Below are 23,371 nucleotides of genomic sequence, written 5' to 3' on the forward strand. Positions count from 1 at the left end.
AGAAACAGGTCATCCAAAGTAAAAGGAAGAAAGGCAAAATATTTGCCAACAGGTAAGACTGACTAGCAGAAGTAATTGTGGGAAAGTTTTCTTCCAATTGCTTCTATTTTCTCAGTGAAGTAGGAAGAAAATATTGGTCCTTGTGAACAGCAAAGAGAAGGTAAAAAATAATTACCTAGGAAGTAGAAGAGTAAATACCCTGAGGAAATATAATAGGGTGACCAGAAGGTGCTAATTTGACATTGTTGGTTACATATTGAAAGTCAGACTAGTTACAATAGTCATATGCTTTCTCCAGCCATATTCCACTGACCAGGTTCAGGCACAAAGGAAGTGGAGAGTTGGATTTACAAAGTTAAGTTTTTTGGTTATTGGTAATAATGGAAGAGAAGGCAAGAGAGCTGATCTTTTGGAAATTATTATAAATGAATATGGAATTTAAGCCAGGTAAGGAAAATAGAAACAAAGAGGGAGGAATAAAGGAAGCTATTAGGATTCATGGATCCAAATGGGACAGATCTTTTGGAGGCAGACTCCTAAGCTAGAAACACAGAAAGTAGTGATCAGGGAATGGGATGATTATAAATGAGGCTAAGAAACAGTTGTTATTATTGATAATAAAAATTTTAATGGCATGGCAATAGGTGAGAGTTTTAAGTGGGAGACAAGATATTTGAAAGAGAATGATCAAGTAAATAAGCCAGGCGCGGTGGCTCATGCCTGTAATCCCAGCACTTTGGGAGGCCAAAGCAAGAGCATTGCTCGAGCCTAGGAGTTTGAGACAAGCCAGGATAACATAGCGCAACCCCACTGCTACAAAAAATAAAAAATTAGCTGGGTGTAGTGGCACTCGCCTGTGGTTCAGCTACTCAGGAAGCTGAGGAGGGTGGATTGCTTGAGCTCAGGAAGTGGAGGCAGCAGTGAGCCATGACCGCACTACTGTCCTCTAGCTGGGCAACAGAGCAAGACTCTTTCTCAAAAAGAAAAGAAAAGAGAAAGAAAATGAAAACAAAAGGCCATGTTATATAGGAAGTATCATCTTTTTTTTATACTAAAACTGTAAAGAATTATGACAATGTTGGAATGAGTGACAGTGAGTCAGGTGTTAAACTCTTCAAAAAACAAGGGTTGGCCGGGCGTGGTGGCTCAAACCTGTAATCCCAGCGCTTTGGGAGGCCAACACGGGCAGATCACGAGGTCAGGAGATCGAGACCATCCTGGCTAACACGGTGAAACCCCGTCTCTAATAAAAATACAAAAACAAAATTAGCTGGGCGTGGTGGTGGGCGCCTGTAGTCCCAGCTACTCGGGAGGCTGAGGCGGGAGACTGGTGTGAAACTGCGAGGTGGAGCTTGCAGTGAGCTGAGACTGCACCACTGCACTCCAGCCTGGGCAACAGAGACTCCATCTCAAAAAAAAAAAAAAAAAAGACAAGTGTCTACAGACGATCCTAACATAGAAGAGCAGTAGATACAGTCTGGTAGCAAAAGCATCAAGGTAGAGGGATGAGGAGAATGGCAGGGTTAGGCAGCAGGGAGAGTCTGGCAATGAGAAGCAAGGGAAACATTTCCTTCATCCTACCTCTAGACCCAGTAATATTAAGGGATTAGAGAAAACAGCCAGCATGTAAGAGAGCTGCAGAACAGTGTGTTCAGGGACAAACCAGGTTTTCAAGCAAAAAAGGTGAAGACATCTTTAGAAGTTTAAAATACAGTGGATTTTGCCAAGAATGTACTATAAGAGAGTTTCCTGGAATAGATTATAGGTTGGTGCAAAACTAATTGCGGTTTTGCTTTCAACGACAAAAACCCCAATTACTTTTGCACCAACCTACAGAAAACTATGCAGGGGGTGGGGGCAGATCAGGGTATGACCAGAGTCTTACAGCGATGGGAGAGTCTAGGCAGTGAGGGAAAGCTGGAGTCCTAGGCTTCTTGTGGTGACTGAAGTAAAGAGAGATAAAACGATAAGATGGAATTGGCCCACTCAGGTTTGAATACACCTTTTTAAAGATAGATAAAACCAGCAGGCCAGTTATCATATTGCCCCTCAGCTCCAAATCTACTCTTCATTGTCCAGCTTGTGATGCTAGAGCTGGACATTGTAAACATTTCTTCTTTGATCGCTAACACAATATTAAGCTTTGTCAGTAAAAGTGAGAGGGTGACTGCAAAGGAAGAAGCTTCTCTTCCTGATTAGCGTGTTTCTTTTCTTCTTGTTACTGCAGCAAGTGGGACAAACAGCAGCACTCAGCCCTACAGGCACCTTCCAGGAGTGTTTGGCCAGTGCCCCTACGAGCTTCCCTGTGAGTTTCAGCAGCACCTGCAAGAACAACTTCCCACAGAGTTCTGCTGATGCCTCAGCCAGCATCCCAGCTAGAGCAGCACCAGACAAGTTCCACTGGCACCCCAGCAGGCTTCCCAGTGAGTTCAATGGCTCCTCAAGTGGCTTCCCAGTACATTCTACTGACACTCCAGGAAGTTTCACAGGGAGTTTCGTCAGCTCCGCAGTGGACACTTTCCTCTCTGCCAGTCCCAGACTGTGGTGCCATCGAGTGAGCTACTGCCATACCCTACCCAGTAAGGTCGGAATCTCAGCCTTCAGGATGGGGTTAGGGTTTCTTTAAAAATTTGTGTCTTCTTTGGGTACTCTGCCTCAGCACTAGGAATAGCAGTTGCCTCCTGTATCTGCTATTACTGTATGCTTTAAAAAAAAAAATTTACGATCTCTCATTTTATTATTATAATTTTTCTAAATTTCTTTTTTTTTTTTTTTTTTTGAAACAGAATCTCATGGTCACCCAGGATGGAGTGCAGTGGCGCACTCTTTGGCTCACTGCAACCTCCGCCTCCCAGGTTCAAGTGATCCTCCTGCCTCAGCCTCCTGAGTAGCTGGGACTACAGGTGTGCGCCACAACACCCGGCTAATTTTTATATTTTTAGTAGAGACAGGGTTTCACTATGTTGGCCAGGCTGGTCTGGAACTCCTGACCTCAGGTGATCCACCCGCCTTGGCCTCCCAAAGTGCTGGGATTACAGGCATGAACCACCACACCTGACCTATGATAGATTTTAAACAAAGTGACTGATCATTCCTACTATAAAAAGTTTATCTTACAGCAGTGTGTATACATACATATCTAAGGCTGTGTATATGTATATGTATGTGTATGTAATCCAAAGTGAAACAAGCTCCATATACCAAAGCATGCAGCTATCGACATAAAGAAAATGTCAAATTCCTGCAACTATCACTGTGTTCTTGGGCATGTCGCTTAAATTCTACAGGCCTTCATTTTTCATCTGAAATATGATAGAGTAGATTACATGATCACATTCCTTCCAGCTCTATGATTCTGTTTATCTGATTGTGAATTCTCAAATACCAAATATTTCCAGATTTTTATCCAGAATGTCATAGGTATTTATTTCATTTATGCACAAAAACAAATGGCTCTGCTTAAGTTGTTCAAAAGTTATTTTATTTATAATGTCATTCGCTTTTTATTGCACTAATTACTTAGTATATTTACTTAATGACTTTTTATGACTCCTGTAAGGCTTCTCAGTTTTAGAGGATTGGTAAAACACAGAAGGAGGACATTCCTTGGTAACTTAATAAAAGCAATCCTATAATATCAAGGTAACTGAATTGAGCTGCAATGAAATAAGGTTGAATTGTATTTGTTATTAACACATGGTATGTAACATGATCATACCTGTTTATGTTTTTGCAGTGGTTTCTTTTCATGTAATTTTTTATCTCCATATTTCTTATATGTTAAAGGTATTCCATATTTAGCGGCAGGCTTTGTAATTTTCTGAGCAGGCATAACAGAAATTGAGTTTTGTCCTGAAGCTGGTCTTTTAGCTAGATGAAAAGATACAAAGAATTTTGTCTGCAGTTCTTTGCATCAACTCTTTACTTTCAGAATTCTTCAAGATAGCACTGTTTAATTTTCATAATCATTGATAGTATTTGAAACTTTCTATCAAATATCTTAATTCATCCCTTAATATTTACTAATGCCTTAACTATTTTACCCTAAAGTCATTTTTTGACAGAAGCTAAAAGCCAAATTCCTCTAACATGCTGAAGTTTTTAATATAAAAAAAAAATCCCTAAAATTGACTGTGGGTAATGGTTGCATGTATCGGTGAATACACTAAAAATAATTTAATCGTGAATATACTAAAAAAAATTTAATTGCAGACACCAAACGTATAAACTGTATGGTATGTGAGTTATGTATCAATAGAGCTATTAAAAATAATTTTTTAAAAATTCACATTTTAGAAACTACTTTCAAAATCAGAAGATAATCAAGAGCCACTGTTAAGCATTAATTACATCAATATAAGCAACTTTTTTCCTTCATATAATGTCTGAATGGTATCTACACCTACAGACCTGTCAAAAAAGAAATATCTTAAAACAATCATTATCACTAAAGGTTCCACAAAATGGGTACCTTATAGACTGCTGGCAGAAATATAAATTGGTTACACTTTCTGGAGAGCAATCTATATTAAGAATATTATTTATGAATTGATATTAAAGAAATAATCAGAGAAACTCCATGCACAAGAATAAACCCTGCAGTATTATGTATTTAACCCTTATTGAAGCCTAGATGAGGTTCAGTCTTAGAAGGGATAAGTTCAAGAAAAACACCCTTATAAAAAGAAAATTCTACTATTTATTCACATCTCTGGAAGATATTAAAAGAAGTCAGAGTCTACATAAACCCTTATTGAAACCCTCTTTCCCTCTCTTATTTTTAATATCTGCCAAGATACCCCTCTGCTGAAACTCCCCTAAAGCCTGAGCAGCAGCTTGCTTTCTTCCACTTTCAGATTGCTCTCTAGCTCAGGATTTTATATTGTGCTAAATCAATTTAAATCAATCTCTTCCAGAAGTGTTCTTCCTTTTTAGGAAGGGAAAGGAGAAAAAAATTTAACTGGTAGTTCAAAATGAAATCCTACGACTAAACTCAGTTCTTCAAAAAAATGTAATTGTAATAGAAAATGTCCATCATATAATAGTACAAATTAAAAGAAACAAAACTTCTAACAACGTATTCTAAATCTGTAGTTATTATGCATATATCATCACAGAAAAATATATCAAATATAACAGTGTGTGTTAAAATTGGAGTAATTTTCATTTCTTTTAAAACATTTTTATAATATCTATTTTTCATATAATTTAGTAAAACTTTTTTAAAAATAAAAACAATATAAGCCATTAAGTCGGCATTTTAGAGATTCAGAAGTAATTTTTGTTGACAATATGGGATATACGATGTGATAGGGTAAGGTTTTCCAAACACATAGTCCAACTGCATCTTGACCCAGAAACCAGGAAGCATGAGAAAAACAAGATTTCCCTTTGAGAGTTCAACTGCACAATCAAATTAGAACATACACATACACATATACACACACAGTCACAATACTGCAACCTGGCTAAACGTGTTAATAGAATCAAAGAAATACAGCGTATGCCAGAAAAGGGGCTAGAGGCACAAAAGCATAAAAAATAAAGATTTCTAAGAAACAGATATGAATAGTCCCAACTACTTTACAGAGAAAAGGAAGAATTACTTATCTGATTTTAGATTATTTTTCAGGATCATTGACAAGGCTACCTACGGCATGAAGTTTAACATAGGGGACTGGAGGCCACAAAGTATTTATCAGTAACACTACTCGACAAATTACTTTCTAATTCCTATATGGGTTTATCCAGGTGGAAAGAACGTGCTGACACTGGGTATTTCCAGCTTTTGTGACAAAGAGACTTTTGATTAAGACATGACTTCTACGAAGCTTGACTGCCCACTGCCCAGAGAAATCATGCCGATTCTTGGTCTCCGGTAAATTCTGTTTAAATGAGTTGACTTCTCAGGGATTGGTGGTCTCTGCAATGAGAGGATGTCTAAGGGTCTTTAAGAAGGGCTAAATGCAGCTGGTGGCTCACGCCTGTAATCCCAGCACTTTGGGAGGCCAAGGCAGGCGGATCACCAGGTCAGGAGATTGAGACCATCCTGGCCAACAGGGTGAAACCCCATCTCTACTAAAATATAAAAAATTAGCTGGGCATGGTGGCAGGCGCCTGTATTCCCAGCTACTTGGGAGGCTGAGGCAGGGGAATCCCTTGAACCCGGGAGGCAGAGGTTGCAGTGAGCTGAGATCGCACCACTGCGTTCCAGCCTGGCGACAGAGCAAGACTCCAGCTCAAAAAAAAAAAAAAAAAAAGAAGGGCTAAACGCAGCTTGCCTTCCTGAGAACACACAGTCATACCACTTCTAGCTAAATGGGCTCATTTTTATGATATATATTTTTATTAATTTATCCAAACTCAAAATGCAGTAGTACAAATAATTAGGTTTGAAAAACAATATACCCTTCATGTATTAAATAACTTCCATTGATTTTAGAAATCCATTCTGAAATCATTCTATTCAGGAAAAAAATAATTTCCCTCTCACATAGATACATCTAAATACATACACATAGTATATAACCATATCCACAATCTTACAATGATTCTAATACCACTGGTCACATTGTTTAAAAGAAAACCTATCTTTAATAAAGTGCTTGACTTCACATTCACTTACTTAAAAAAATTCAGAATATGAAATATTTCTCAAAGAAAATATTTTATGACTGGGTGCGGTGGCTCACGCCTACAATCCCAGCTCTTTGGGAGGCCAAGGCGGGTGGATCACCTGAGGTCAGGAGTTTGAGACCAGTCTGGCCAACATGGTGAAAGCCCATCTCTACTAAAAATACAAAAAATTAGCTGGGCTTGGTGGTGGATACCTGTAATCCCAGCTACTCGGAGGCTGAGGCAAGAGAATCGCTTGAACCCAGGAAACGGAGGTTGCAGTGAGCCGAGTTTGCGCCACTGCGCTCCAGCCTGGGCAAGAGCGAAACTTCAACTCAAAAAAAAAAAAAAAAGATAATATTTTATATAAAGATTTACACCAAAATCGGACATTTTATAATTCTGTAACAACGTTCTCAAAATACCAGCTAGGCATTTGATAAAGACATAAGATTTCAGGCCAGATTTCATTTAAATAAAATGGACAATAAATGAGAATGTTATTAATTTATAAGAAACTGTATATTGCCATAAATCATTAATAATTCTAAGGTGCATTTCCTCTGGATTAAATTTATCCTAGAATTATCCCAACTTACTATATCTACATATATTTCCAGTTTAATTAGGTTTGATTACCGCAAACAGATGAAAGGCTTCGTATCAGATTTCATTTACCTGGTATAGGCTGTGATCCAAACTTTGAAAATGTTTTTAGACAAAATTCCTCTGCAATAAGCTGAGATTGAAAGAGAAAAAAAATTAGAAAAGATGTTACATTTCCAAAATAAAAAACCTACCCATTACTCATAATACATTTTCCCCTTTTTCAGTAGTAATTATGTTGCCAAATAAACTGTACTAAAACCAAGTTTAAAAAAAAAAAAAAAAAAGAAGCCCAGGTGTCGTGGTTCATGCCTGAAATCCCAGCACTTTAGGAGGCTGAGGGAAAGACTGCTTGAGCACAGGAGTTAGAGTTCAGCCCTGGCAACACAGTGAGATCTCGTCTCTATTTTAAAAATTAACAAAAATTTAAAAAAATCCATTCAATAAATTCCTCTCATGCTAACTCCCTCCCAATCTTATTTATGTATGTATCTATGGGTGTATGTTTTTGAGACAAGGTCTCACTTTGTCGCTCAGGCTGGAGTACAGTGAGACAACAATGGCTCACTGCAGCCTTGACCTCCCAGGCCCAAGCAACCCTCCCATCTCAGCCTCCTATTAGTTGGGACCACAGGCATGTGTCACCATGCCAGGCTGATTTAAAAAAAACTTTTTTTGGTATATTTTTTATGGAGATGGGGGTCTCCTTATGTTGCTCAGGCTGGTCTCAAATGTATGGGATCAAGCGATTCTCCTTCCTCAGTGTCCCAAAGTCCTGGGAGTAAAGGTATGTGCCACCGTGCCCAGCACCACTATTTTTATTTGTTCTCCAGATAGAGGCTTTCTTCTCAAATTAATCTAGTGAACAAGGTAGGCATCCATACATTACTTGCCTGTTTCATCTCTCAAAAATTTAACACAACTACCTATCTGGAAAAATCTCTATATTCTATGTGCATCCATAGCCTTAATTTTCTTCAAAACTACTTAAGAATCACTTCATTATCAAAAGAAAGTATCTAGTAATCTCTCAGTTATTTTAACTTTACTCTGAATTCTCAACATCTCCAATGAGTTTTGTAGCTCATAATTATAAATTATAATTAATTTTATTGTTATTGGATAAATATGTAAATATTCTTAATTTAACAAATGTCTCCATTTAATATTAGTATAAACGCTCCATTATATATTCTCCAGCATTTATAAACATAGATGTTTATAAATCAGAAACAAAAATCATTTACATTTTCTGCAAGTAATTTTTTCTCCTTACTGCATATTTTTCTCTCCTTAACTTCAAAAGTATGATACCAACAAAGAATTAACTCGATTTAAGCTTTTTCTTCTTACTTTGTGGGGAAGGCAAAGGCAAGTGAATTTTCTCTTTTTTCAAGAGAACTGAGCCTTGGTGAGAGAATTTTCCTATATTAACAGTGGTTCAGACACTCCAATAGGCAAAAAAAAAAAATACATGATCTGAGGGGGTCATTTTTCCCATTAAGAAAATCCCTAGAGCAATTCTCAAAGTCTCATACCAGCAGGATCAGCACTACCTGGAACTTAGTAAATATGCAAACTGTCAGGCTCCACCTCAAAACTACTGAAACTGAGACTGTGGTGGTAAGACTCAGCAATGCCCTCTAGGTGATTCTGATGCATGCTGAAGTTTGAGAATCTTTTCACTAGCCAACAAATGTAAGAGCCAAGTCTGGCTCACAGGCAATTTAGAGCAACCATGTGAACGTGAGTTCTCTTCTCAACAAATACATTTTTTTCCTTTTCTTTTTCTTGGAAGAAAATAGGTGTTTTATGATCTCCATCTTGTCCCCTAATCTAATCATTTCTTGCACTGTTGGAGAAGTCTTTGTTTTCCTGTGTTAATGCTCATGTGAACTGAGAGATGGGGCATATGAATCCAAGAAGATCCTGAAATCCCTATGTTGTGTTGTCCAACAGAGTAGCCACTAGCCACATGCACCTATTTGAATTAAAATTTGATATATACATATATATATATATATATATATATATATATATATATTTTTTTTATATTTTTTTTTTATTATATATATATATATATATATATATATGAAGCTTTTCAGTTATACCAAGGACATTTCAAGTGCTTACTAACCTCATGTGGCTAGTGGCTACAATATTGAACAATGCAGATACAGAGCATTTTCATCATCACAGAGCATTCCATTGGACAGCCCCTATATTCCTAATGAATCAGAACTTATTCATGGTTTTTCAAGCCACTATCCAGGAAGAAGTTGCCAAAGTGCACAAGATTGAAAACTAGGCCCTATCAACCACGGTTGATGGCCTTGAGAGGACTGGGTATTAAAATGGTAGGGAGCATTATAGTGATACTGGAAATAATAGTTCATATGTTAGAGTAAAGCTCATGAATTGTTTCAAAGTTATAGCCTTTAAAAAAATGTATCACAACTACTCAGGAGGCTGAGGAGGGAGGACTGCTTGAGCTCCAGAGGTGGAGGTTGCAGTGAGCTAAGACTGCGCCACTGCACTCCAGCCTGGGTGACAGAGTGAGACTCCATCTCAAAAAAAAAAAAAAAAAAGTATCACAAAGCTTCTCACCTAAGTACAAGTAGATATATAGTACAAAATAAATCTGAGGAACAGCAGATAAAGGTTTTTATCTTTAAACAACAAGTGATATATAGTAGAAAACAAATCTGAGGAACAGCAGATAAAGGTTTTCATGAAGAATGAAATCTAAGTGGTGCTTAAATAGTAACAAGTAGGGTCTATGTATATCCTAAACACATAATGTCAAATATCTGATATGTGAATAATCACAATCTACCCTTGTTTTTCATATTATAAGTTTGGCACATTTTAGGCTTGAATATTTTCTTTCATTGCTAGCTAGATAAATTCCAGTACTTCAGCCTTGAGACGGTATGTCCCAACTCCCGGTATGGGGAGAAAGAAACCTCAGCAAGACTAAATGAAGTCATTGTTTGTTCTCTAGTGGCTGCCAAAAAAAAATAGTACACTACATAATAAAAGTGTCCTCGCAAACATTATTTATAACAAAGAAGTCTTGTAAGACACCCACATTTCAGAGACTGTTGCTATGACCTATACAAGTAACCTTTAATCTCCAAATTTTAGTCGGCTTTCTTGCATACTAATGCATTCTCCTGGTAGTAACAGTAAAATCAACATCTCTGTTTTCTGAAGAGTATTTGGTCACATGCGTGTTCTGTTAAGTCAGAAGGATATATGATACTTCCTTCTCCTCCATGAGCATATAAAAGTAATAAAAAAAACTATAGTTTTGCTGAAAATCTTATTTACTGAAGAGGTTAACAGTTATTTAACAAAGGCCTCACTAAACCAGAAAAGTAAAACAATTCCAATTTCAGGTGATCACATTTTTATGAATAACTTATGCTAACTGATTTGATATAGATTGCTTTAAAAATCTTGTGAAATTAAAATTCAGTTAAACTCAACAAATATTTATTATGCACCTATATGTGTGCACTAAAGGAGAAATCATGAGTCAGTAATCTAGTATACCTACATATAAATGGTGTCTAGTCATTTCCTATCAAAAAGAATATAATATATAAATTATGTTAATAATACATTTATAAGCCAGGCGTGGTGGCTCATGCCTGTAATCCTAGCACTTTGAGAGGCCAAGGTGGGCAGATCACTTGAGCTCAGGAGTTCAAGCCCAGCCTGGGCAATATGGTGAGTCCCTGTGTTAACAAAAAATACAAAAATTAACTGGGCATGGTGACATGTGCCTGTAGTCCTAGCTACTTGGGAGACTCAGATGGGAGGATGGCTTGAGCCCAGGAGATGGCAGTTGCAGTGAGCTATGATCATAACACTGCACTCCAGCCTGCGCCAGAGAACTACAACCTGTCTCAAAAAGAATTAAAAAAAATTTGTATTAGTAAAATACATTGATATATAGGTAATATTTAAGACATTAAATATTTTGAGCCCTTATATGCTAGACATTAAGCACTTTATGTGTATTATCACTTTAAATTCTCACAACAACCTTACAGATACATTTAATAATCCCTTTGCTCACAGGTAAGGAGAGTGAAGCACAGAAATGCTCAATGATTTTACAGTTAGAAATCCAGAGAACAGAGGAATAACGCACAACTGGAAAGCAAACATTAAGAAAACAGTTATGTAAGAATGGAAAGGCTGGGCGAACTGGTTCACACCTATAATCCCAGCAGTTTGGAAGGCCAAGGTGGGAGGATCACTTGAGGCCAGGAGTTCAAGACAAGCCTGGATAACATAGTGAGACTCTGTCTCTAAAAAAATTTTTTTTAGCTGAGTGTGGTGGTGCACACCTATAGTCTCAGCTACTCAGGAGGCTTAGGCAGAAGGATTGCTTGAGCCCAGGAGTTTGAGGCTGCAGTAGCTATGATTTTGCCATTGTATTCCAGCCTGCACAACAGAGCAATACTCTGTCTGAAGAAAAAGAAAGAGCATGGAAAGGAAAGTGACACCAATGTAGTTTGAAAAAGGCATGCCATTCCCCCGAGGTCCAGATGTGCCCTCCTCAACACTGGATTCCATGTCTTAGCTAAGCAACATAACCCTACTGTTTAATTTGAAAGGAAAAAGAACTTACCTGAGGAGAGAGAAACTTTTCAATGCGTTTGGCTATAAAACCTTTCTCCAATATGGAGTTGACTGATGGTCTATCCCTAGGATTTCTTTTAAATAACTGAGACACCAAACTGCGGAGATCATAGGAATAATGCAAAGACACAGGTGGAAAAGATCCAGATATTATCTTCAGTACCAGGTTTTTCATACTGCCAGCTTCAAACTAAATAACATATAGGAAACATATATAAATTGAAACTGAGAATATCAGTAATAAGAAATAGTTCATTTCCTACCAATGTAGAATAGAAACACAATCCTCTTCCAAATAATTAGAATATGTTTTCTAGAGCAAAGTTTACTTGGTTATCTATAAATTAATATCAGCCCTCAAAAAATAAGAGTAATTTTTACATATTCAAAATATTTAAAGATGGGATGTATTAAATAAACGTTTCATAAACTATGACAATAATCAAATGGTGAAAGGTTACGCCTTGGAGGTAGCAAAATTAGGGCCAAAGAACCACAAGAAGAAAAAGAACAACCTACTGGTCTTCATTTAAGACCTGCCTTTTAGTGCCTCTGTTGTTATGACTAGAACAAGAAATTAACTACGGAACTAAAAGTATTGGGGGAAAATATAATAAATAAAACTACTAATACTTTCCTTTTAGACAATGCTCACTATTATGTGTGCATGTGATGCTCCTAAAAGCTATGGAAATCAGCAATATAAAAATATCTTAATAGGAATATATATGTCAGAATTAAACACAATATACACTTTAAAGTAAAAAGACAACAAGAAGTGGGGCAGTTTAAAATCTGAAGATTTCATTTTGAAAGAGGGCAATATTAAGCTTTTGATATCTCCACTAAAATATTACAGAACAATTGTACAATATTGATATCTTCTTAATATACATATTAAGAAAATAAAATGTACTATAAATTAGGCATCAGTGATTATAAAAGTTCTACTAAATGTTGAGCTCTCCTAAATGTCATTTGAGTAAATTCAATCTTATAGAAACATCTGTACACCTAAATAGGAATCCTAAATGCAGAAAAGATGTGGTTCTCTATTCCAATGCACTTTCGTTTATCTCTCAATTGACATGCTCTTCATAAAGGGTAAGTTACCGAATTTCATGTACCTTAACACATGCTACTTAAGAGTAAACAACCCCAAAATACAGGAGATGGTGACAGAACAATGTAGATGAAAAGATTTTTTAAAAACCCACAAACCAATGGTTTAAAGCTAAAATAACTGTTGCAGAAAAACTGATCAATTATTTCAAATAAGCATCTGATAACCACCATCCCACATTACTTTGTCAGCTTATGCTTTTTCCCTTAAGAAAGAAAAAAAAATCTAAGGCAATATAGTAAAAGAGTATGCAACCATTAAAAAGAATGACAAGAAAAAATATTCCCCAAATAGTATTAAGCAATAAAATCAGGTTATAAAATTTCTTATAAAGTCTAATCAAACTTGTGGGGAAGAAAAAAAATTTCATTTTACAGGTAGTCAATACTGGCTGGAAGAACTGCTTACGATCCTTATTCACTTATTTATATTTTCTGAAGTTTTGTGTAATGAAAATACAATATTGTTTAATCAGTGGGTAAAAAATGTTAATCACTTTCCATTTCAAAAAACTGCTTTTTTAAGATTAAACCTACTTAGGACAAGAACTCTCCCCCTTTTTAGCGTGTTATATGTTATTTCAAAAAAAAGTCTCAAAAGTAAATATTTTAAATACTCTGAGTTAATGATTACTCTAAAGTCATCAATGAGTATATTGAATGAAATTCTTTAAATTAGTTCAATTCCAAACTCTATCTGGGTGTTTTGAAAGAATTCGCTAAAACAAAACTAGTAAAATTTATTAAGCTAAAATATCAAATTCATACCAAATTTAACATTAAGAAAATAGCAAAATTTATTTCTGTCATTAGAAATAATTTTCTGGAAAACAGCATGAAATATTATAAAATAGCAAATATACTTGATATGCATATGTATAAAGGGAAAATCGATTTATACTTCAGAAAAAATGAGAAATTTAAAAACGGACTTAGACGAGAATTTCTAGGATGAGGGTTACCTGAAAGATAATATAACTTAAAATATAATAAAAACATTACAGTCACTTTTTAACATAACTTTAGAAGTATTTCAGAAACTTCTACTTACAGCATGTTTAAGTGTACACAGCTCATAAAGGACACACCCCAGAGCCCAAATGTCACTAGAGAAGATAAAAATGAGAAATTTCCTCTAAGTAATGTACTTTAAAATTTTTTCATTTAAAGGAAACATAAACAGCATAAAAGTGTTTTGGAAAAATATGCTCCAGAAAAAATTTTTTAAAACTAAAAATTTCAACCATAATCAAATGACAAAAGTAGCTGTCCCAGATTGGAAAAAGAAAATGGTTGCCCTGACAATTACTTTGAAGCTTCATTAAAGAAATTTAATATTTAAAAGAACAATATCACAAAAATTCATGTAAATTCTGTTTATTTTTATTTCATAAAACTCAAACTTTTTCTTCAATCATTTGTAAAATACCATGATTTTAAGAATTATAAAACAAAGTACTAATTTAAAGGACATTAAAAATTTATTAAGAAATTTGCAACAGCTACTGACCAATGTTACCTTGGTTGGGATTTTCCAATTAGACAGAGAAAATAAAGGGTAGCTGGAATTTAATGGTAGAATTGCTCTTTCCACCCACATATTATATAGTCTGCTAGCCAGACTACAGTGCTGTGATTAGAAATATGGGCTTGGGAGCCAGATGCCTAGTTTGGATGCTGATTCCACCACTTATTAGACTCAAGATTTCAAAGAAGTTACTTTGCCTCCCTCTGCATTTGGTTTCCTTATAAAACGAGGAGGAATAATTAATACCCACATCTCCCAAAATTATCGTGAAGACTAAGAGAATATACAGAACTCAAAACAGTACCTGGCTTATAGTGTGTTCAAGAAATATTAGCAATGATTTAATAAGAAGTGACTATCATGAAGAAAAGACCGAAGAAAGCACTCTACTTTCAATTATAACATAAATAATAAGGTGATTCTTTCTGTGGTTCTTCCAGTAAGATAATCAAATAGCTTTTTTACAATTCCCCTCACCATATATTAACAACATTTTATACAGACATGTGTTTACATGTATGTATTATTGATTTTAGAATAGTATTCCAAAGGTTAATAAACATGACAACAAAAAGATTGAAGGGAAATACACCATATAATGAATATCATTTTAAATACCTTTTATTATTGTAAGGTTTGTTTTCACAGATTTCAGGTGACAAGTAGTATGGGGTCCCTATGCAAGTTCGAGCCAACTCTACAGTACTAGAAGAAAAATAAAATTATTGGAGAAGCTTAAGACACAGTCATGTGCCACATTAATGTTGTCTTTGGTCTACAACAGATCGCACATATAATGCTGGTCCCATAAGATTATAATGACGCTGAAAAATGCCTATCGCCTAGTGACATGGTGACTGACATACAATAGAGCAATTACTATTTTTTTTAATAAATTTAGTATAGCCTAAGTGTACAGTGTTTATAAACTCTGTAGCATAAAGAAATGTGCTAGGTCTTCATATTCACTCACCACTCACTCACTCACTCACAGAAAGCAACTTCCAGTCCAGCAAGCTCCATTCATGGTAAGTGTCTCATAAAGGTGTATCATGTTTTATCTTTTATATCATATCTCTTCTATGTTTAAACAAATATATACCATTGTGTTAAAATTTCTTACAGTATTCAGTACAGAACATGCTGTACAGGTTTGTAGCCTAGAAACAACAGGCTACACCATACAGCCTGCCTGTGTAGCACACTCTATCATCTAGGTTTGTATAAGTACACTCTATAATATTCACACACTGGCCAGGCGTGGTGGCTTACGCCTGTAATCCCAGCACTTTGGGAGGACAAGGCGGGTGGATCACGAGGTGAGGAGATCAAGACCATCCTGGCTAACACGGTGAAACCCCGTCTCTACTAAAAATACAAAAAATTAGCCGGGCGTGGTGGTGGGCGCCTCTAGTCCCAGCTACTCGGGAAGCTGAGGCAGGAGAATGGCGTGAACCTGGGAGGCGGAACTTGGAGTGAGCCGAGATTGCGCCACTGCACTCCAGCCTGGGCGACAGGGCGAGACTCTGTCTCAAAAAAAAAAATTCACACACTGACAAAATCACCTAATGATGCCTTTCTCAGAACATGTCCCAATAAAGCAACATCCCAGTAAAGAACGTACTTAAAGATACTATAAATTATCACATGTACATCGTCATGGATTGAAGGTTTGCTGAAAACATTACATCAAAACAAAGTTTAAAATTCATGTTACCTATTAAGAACTCTAGCAATTCCAAAATCTCCAAGTTGTACCGTTCCATCTTTAGTTAAAAATATGTTCTGTAAAAGACAGGAAAAAAATACCCTAGAAATATTGTTACAGTCCAGTTCTGAGTCAACATTTTTCATAAAATAGAAAATCCAGTTAAAAAAATTATGCTAGAACAACTGGATATTCACATACAAAAGAATAAATGAAGTCCCCTACCTCAAATCATAAACAAAAATTAATTCAGAATGGAGTCTAGATCTAAATATCAAAACTAAAATATAAAACTCCTAGAGAAAAACATAGGAATAAATCTTCATGCCATTGGGCTAGGGAATGGTTTCTTAGATATGACATCAAAAGCACAAGCAAAAAAATTAAAAGGATAAATTGGACTATCAAAATTAAAAACTTTTGTGCATCAAAGGATACCATCAAGAAAACAGACAATCCATAAAATGGGAGAAAATTTTTACAAATCATATATTCGAGAAAAAACTGTTATCAAGAAAAGAACTTGCATAACTCAACAATGACAACAACAAAACAAATAGTATGACTTAGAAATAGGCAAAAGGGGCCAGGCGCAGTGGCTGACAGCTGTAATCCCAGCACTTTGGGAGGCTGAGGCAGGCAGATCACTTGAGGTTAGGAGTTCAAGATCAGCCTGGCCAACATGGTGACCCCATCTCTACTAAAACTAAAAAAAATTGCAGGGCATGGTGGCAGGTGCCTGCAATCCCAACTACTCATGGGGCTGAGGCAAGAGAATCACTTGAACCTGGGAGGCGGAGGTTGTGGTGAGCCTGAATCACACGGCTGCATTCCAGCCTGGGCAAAAGAGCGAGACTCCGTCTCAAAAACAACAGATAGATAGACAGACAGACAGACAGGCAAAAGGCACATACTTCATAATATCCATTTATATAAAATGTCCAGAATAGGCCAATCCACACAGACAGAAAGTAGATTAAGGGTTACCAGAGTCTAGGTGGAGAGGAATAGGAACTCACTGTTAATGGGTAAGAGGTTCTTTTTGGAGTTATAAAAAATGTTCTGTAAGTTTTAGAGACTGGGAAGGAAAGTAATTTTTAGAGTATGGGAAGCAAGCAGGAGATCTAATACAGGACGCAGATGAATAGGATAAGAATGAAGAGACAAGACAGATACTCTGATGCACACTAAATCAGGTTCAAAAATTTTTGGCCCAAAACAATGAAGGTTCCATGTCTTTATCCATTTAGAAGTTATCAGTGACAGAATGACATACCTGAGATTTAATGTCTCGATGAAGAATTTTTCTATCATGTACGTGTTTCAGGGCCAAACATATCTGTACAAACCAGTCCAAAATCTAGGAAGAAAAATCAGATCTGTCATTTCTTTTAAAATTTACAATTCACGGTAGCCTCTCCTTGACCATTAAAAGAATTCAAGAATATTTAGGGATGAGAGGAACTAAATCCTTAAAAATAAATTTTAGGCTACAATTTCTTTTAACTTTGTAGGCACTGACATTAAATAGATACTCAAGTCAACACAAGCTCTGCACATACTAAATCCAAAATGTAAGAGATGCTACTGGGTCATCTCTTATAAATCAAAACAAATGTGGAAAGTAACTTTATGAGTGAAAATGGAAATAATTTATATTTTAGAATATTAAGACAAACAGGTGATTCTTCTTTGTTTTTAATACATCTTTTTTCTATAATGCCCCTCCCTCCCTTTTCTTTAGGGATAGGGTCTTGCTCTATCACCCAGGCTGGAGTACAGTCATGTTATCATAGTTCACTTCAGCCTCAAACTCCTGGGTTTAAATGATCCTCCAGCCTCAGCCTCCGAGTGGCTAGGACTACAGGTGCATGCCACCACGGGCAGCTAGTTTTTTATTTTTGTTTTTTTATAGAGACAGGGTCCCGCTATGTTGCCCAGGCTAATGGTCTTGAACTCCTGGTCTTGAACTTCTGGTCTCAGGAGTTCCTGAGGATTCAAGTGTTCCTCCTGCCTTGGCCTCCCAAGGTACTGGGATTACAGGTATAAGCCACTGCATCTGACCTCTATAATGCTTTTTAAAAATATAAATAAAAATCACAAAAGGAAAAAAATCAAGCTGGAAATTTGGAAGACATCTCTGATTTTTTTTCTCTTCCCACAAAATTTATTATATATAAACACTCTTCTCTGGAGATGGCCACTGGGAAATAAAAAGGCTTAATTTCTATCTCATTGTTAACATCAAAATAATTCCAAGTACATGGCATTTTTAAACTAAAAAAAAACATAAAATAATAAAAGAAAACATAGGTTAATGATCTGTAATAATCGACTAAAGCAGGACTTTCAAAACATGGCATAAAATGCTTAAGTCATAAGAAAAAGACTGATAAAGTTGACTACATACAATTTAAAACAACTGTAGAGCAAAATACACATAATCAAGTTTAATAATAATTTGAGAAAATACCTGCAACATAAATGATAGATTGCTAGTTCTCTAAGATGCAAAAGTTACTCAAATCACTGAGAAAAGTACTGGCAGGCAAAATAAGAAGTGGACAAAAGACTGGAGAGGCAAATGACGGGGAAAAAAAATGGCCGAAAAACACATATACAAAGTACAAAACTCCCTCCCAAATTAAAAAAAAAAAAATTAAGATACCATATTATCTTGGTTAAAATGAAATAATACCTACTGTTGGTCAGAATGTTGGGAAAAATAAGCCTTCTTCTCACAGGTGTTTGTGAAAAGGTTAATTATAATCATTTGTCAAAATATGTGAAAATTTTAAATTCACATACCATTTGAAACAGCAATTTCAATTTCAAATTTATCCTACAAATAGTATCAGAAATATAAAATGATGTATATAAGATATTTACCATAGCACTGTTAGCTGGAACCCAAAAATATAAACAACCTGAATGTTCATCAAGGGGCCTGATTAAATATATTGTATTATCACTATACTAAAAATACTATGCAGTCACTGACAAGAATGAAGCACTTCTATGTATACTGTTTATGTACTATTAAGTGAAAAAAGGAAGTTCCAAAACAGTATGCATAGTATACCCCTATTTAAAAAAATATGCTTATATTCCATACCTGAATCTACGTAATTGTGTACGTGCACTGAGGAAGGAAAGAAGGAATAAAGGAAAGAAGCATAGAAGGATAGCTACCAATCAGTTAACAGTGTTTACCTCAGGGAAGTGGATTTGCAGAAGAGGGAATGAAAGGTTAACATGTTTACCTTTTACTCTATCTCTTCAGTATTTAAAAAAAAAAAAAAAACAATTTTCTTTTAAAAAAAAAAAAACTCTCAGTTCAGTTCTATAGGTATTTAATGAGGATTACATAGATTGTTCAGTTCCTTTCTATACTCATGTAAGGCATTTTAAGTATAAAGATCAAAAACAGTTCTCTAAGGAGTTCGTACAGTGGTAAGGAATATACTCACAAATATCTATAATCATTGCATAAGCTTTTTAACAGAGATATATACAATAAGACAGCAATTAATTCAACAAGGGAGAGATCAGGAAAAAGAAAGTGAAAATTATGTTGAGTATTACTGATAAAATGCAGTTTACCAGTAGAAATGGAACACATCTTAGAAACCACTCATGTCTCATTTTACAGATAGTGTTCTTCTATTACCATATTTCCCATACTTGTACTTCTTAATTTGACAAAAATTTATTCAGTACCAACAATATACCAGATATGTGCGGGAACTAGCAAAAAAAAAAAAATTAATGAAAGAGCTCAGAGATCAGGGGTTAGCAAATTTATTCTGTAAATGGCCAGACAGTAAATATTTTAGGCTTTGCAGGCCAGATGGTTTCTGTCTCAACTCAACTCTTCCACTATAGCAGAAAAGCAACCACAGATTATAAACAAACAATTAAGTTTAGCTGTGTTCTAATAAAACTTTATTTACAAACAGAGATGGGGGCCAAATTTGGTTCACAGGCCATTGTTTATTGATCCATATCAAAGACTATTGAGGGAGATGGGTAAGTAAACCAGTAATTAAAGGAAGTAATGTCCTGAGTTGAAGAAGCATAGAGAAGGAGAGCCAACGCAGTTTGGAGGCGATAAAATAAAGCTGGACAGAAGAGGTGATTCCTGAGCTCAGTTTTGATGGAATATATAAGCAAAGCAGAGGAAGGCACAGCTTGTAAAATATAAATGTTACATTTTCATTCCCTTTGTCTACCCTAGTTCAGACGCTTGCTACATTAGGGTTTGACTACATGGGGTTGGACTTGGAGGAGAGGGAAGCCCTTTAAAATTGTAACCCTGCTTCTAATCTGTGCATTCTATTTCAATGTACACATTAGTTGCATATTAATATTTACAAAATGCTGTTTCGAAAATGGGATTCTCTTGCTCAGAAGACTTCTAAATTCAAATGTTATGTTGTATTATATCAAGCACCATACAGTAATTATCATATAATTGTCTGAATTATAGTTGTATGTTATTTTGCATTAGTATAGATGGCCTTATAGCACCAAACAGTACCACAATCCATCTTCTCTGCTCCAAAACTGAGATTTCTATGTGTAATAAAATGTATTAGAATTTTCCCAAAGTATGCTCAATTTTGATGGGTTTATTCATAATTTTTTAAAGGCATGAGCTTTTATTGCCAAACATTATATTAATGGAAAAACTTGAACTTGGCTTCTCTATTAGAATGGTAAACTGATCTTGGAGCTTCTAACCAGAAGGAAAGCTTACCGTTTACTGTCTGTGTAATTTTCTCAAAGAGTAGATATTTCATGTCTACCAGAATAATTTTCTCTGCTTTATACTGATTTTATCATTTGGTTATGTTTTTTGAACAAAAGTTCCTCACTGTGAAGATCCTTATAATTTTATTTCCTTCATCTACATTTTACAATATTTTGTCACTTTGATTAAATAAGTAACCAAAGAATGTTACCTATTTGCTAGAAAAAAAAATTTCAGGATACTTCTCACTAAAAAACTGTTAGCTCAACACTGCTATACAACATGCCTGGGAAGACTTGCGAAATCTAAAAAGATGCTCAGTCTTTCCTAGGTTAAGTCTGTATAGCTAAAATACTATTAATATTTCACAAAATGCATGCTTTAGAGAAGGCCCTGGAGATTTGTCAATAACTTTGCTCTCCATTTTTATCCTCAAGAAAAACATTCATCAAGCCCTTATCAAATCTATGTAGTCTGCCCCAACAGAGCATTTTATTCTATTATTGGTTACTATAGTAAACTAACCACAGCCTTTCAGTCTCATTATCAAATTGGCCTTTGCTGCTTGATTCTTGCCAGAAAGCTCCTGAAAAGGACTACACTAGGAATGCTGAACTACTGGCACTTCAGAAAATAGACTCTTGGGTACAAGTTTCTGACCTAACATTGCTTAAATGATCAAGGAACTTATCAATGAACTGAGACAGAATTTCTTCAAGACTTTTTTGTCCATAAGCTGACAAACATCATGAACGCTAACTGCTTGATCCAAGATCAAGAATTACGAGGAATGAATGAACTGAATGAAATAAAATTTAATTGTGGTTTGGAATATGATTGGTATTATTTTTAATGTTCAAAATTTAATGAATAGATGAGGAAGCCTTTTTTCTTTCTTAAGCTATATCTAATTCTCAATTTAGATTATGTTTTTATAAACTTAAGATGATATTTGATCTTAATAATCTATTCAGAATTCAGAAGCAAATAGTTTTACGTATTTTTACTTTTCAGGACAATGTTGGTAATTTTCATGGATTCAATAAGAATCTATATTCCTTTTTATCAGAATGTAATTGGACAAATCAATTGTGCAACCAAGGCCATACGTGGAGTGCCTTATTTGAGATGATTTTCAAGTAATCAGTTATGACAAACCTACTACTAGGAAATATATGTGGAACCAGGCTGGGCACAGTGGCTTATGCCCATAATCCCAGCACTTTGGGAGGCAGAGGTGGGCAGATCACGAGGTCAGGAGATCGAGACCATCCTGGCTAACACAGTGAAACCCTGTCTCTATTAAAAATCCAAAAAAATTAGCCGGGCGCGGTGGCAGGTGCCTGTAGTCCCAGCTACTCGGGAGGCTGAGGCAGAAGAATGGCGTGAACCCGGGAGGCGGAGCTTGCAGTGAGCCAAGATCCCGCCACAGCACTCCAGCCTGGGGGACAGAGCTAGACTCCATCTCAAAAAAAAAAAAAAAAGGAAATATATGTGGAACCAATACTTAGTGCTGCCAGGAAACGGTCCTGTTATCTAACTTACAGGGTCCCTGTGTCATAAGCAAGTGGTAAAGTCACTTTCTATCTAGCAACCAGGGACCTTGGCATATTTTGAGACTCTCAAAAAGAAAAAAAATTCACCCCAATTTACAGGTACTACAGGTGAAATTTGGTAGAGAATGTATTGGGCTCAGTTTCCTGATGTTAGGATAGAAGAACAAATAATAGAGTTTTTAAAAATCCAATCAAAGATTCCTTATGAAAATTCATAGACAGAAATCAATTCTGTAACCTTAGTAGTTGTTTGATAATATAATGCTCTAGGTTTTCAGAGCAAACTCAAGTTCTTGGTTTAATTAACATTCTTGCTGCACCTAACTATTTGGACCAACCCTAATGAAGCCAGATTTTATTTTGATCAAGAATATATTCTGAAAATTATTTATAGTCACATGTGGGGAGACTATCAAAAAAACTCATCCAAATCTTGCAAACAAGGCAAAAATACTGGTACATCTTTAAAATATCTATATAGAGACTGTCCAAGGGAACGTATTTAGTTCATCTCATTATTTTCTAGTAATAAAGTCATAGACTCAGGTTGCTTCTTAACCTGACTAGATTTTTGCCCAGTAAAGATGCAAACAGGAAGTATCACTGAAGAGAATTGCTTCAGTAGTTGGAGAATCATCTGTTTCACAGGTCTTCCTGTTCCCCACTTACATTCTAGAAAGGGACAAAATCATCTCAAACTGATGCTAAGCTACAGTTTAATGGAGCTCTAAGTTTTCCTGTTTCAAAGCCCAGAAAGTAGTTTAAATGACCTCTTCCTATTTTAAATAGGCTAAAATAAATAGCATCCTTATTTGTGCTAAAAGAAC

At 35.7% G+C, this 23,371-nt stretch overlaps 1 protein-coding gene across 7 annotated transcripts in view; it reads right to left on the reverse strand.

The window, feature by feature from the left end:
* The window catches only part of NEK1 (NIMA related kinase 1), a 220,009-nt gene that overhangs the window by 180,096 nt on the left and 16,542 nt on the right, over window positions 1-23,371 (reverse strand). For all 7 annotated transcript variants that reach the window (XM_003257955.4, XM_012508232.2, XM_030816320.1 and 4 more), the window contains 7 exons: window positions 17,512-17,595; window positions 16,245-16,312; window positions 15,146-15,232; window positions 14,051-14,105; window positions 11,867-12,067; window positions 7,294-7,354; window positions 3,719-3,870 (listed from right to left, as the gene is read on the reverse strand). In XM_003257955.4, coding sequence (XP_003258003.2) covers window positions 3,719-3,870; window positions 7,294-7,354; window positions 11,867-12,067; window positions 14,051-14,105; window positions 15,146-15,232; window positions 16,245-16,312; window positions 17,512-17,595 — 708 coding nt within the window. The remainder of the gene's footprint in view (window positions 1-3,718; window positions 3,871-7,293; window positions 7,355-11,866; window positions 12,068-14,050; window positions 14,106-15,145; window positions 15,233-16,244; window positions 16,313-17,511; window positions 17,596-23,371) is intronic.

Source organism: Nomascus leucogenys, chromosome 7b, assembly GCF_006542625.1.
Source record: "Nomascus leucogenys isolate Asia chromosome 7b, Asia_NLE_v1, whole genome shotgun sequence".
In the NCBI taxonomy this organism is placed as follows: Eukaryota; Metazoa; Chordata; class Mammalia; order Primates; family Hylobatidae; genus Nomascus; species Nomascus leucogenys.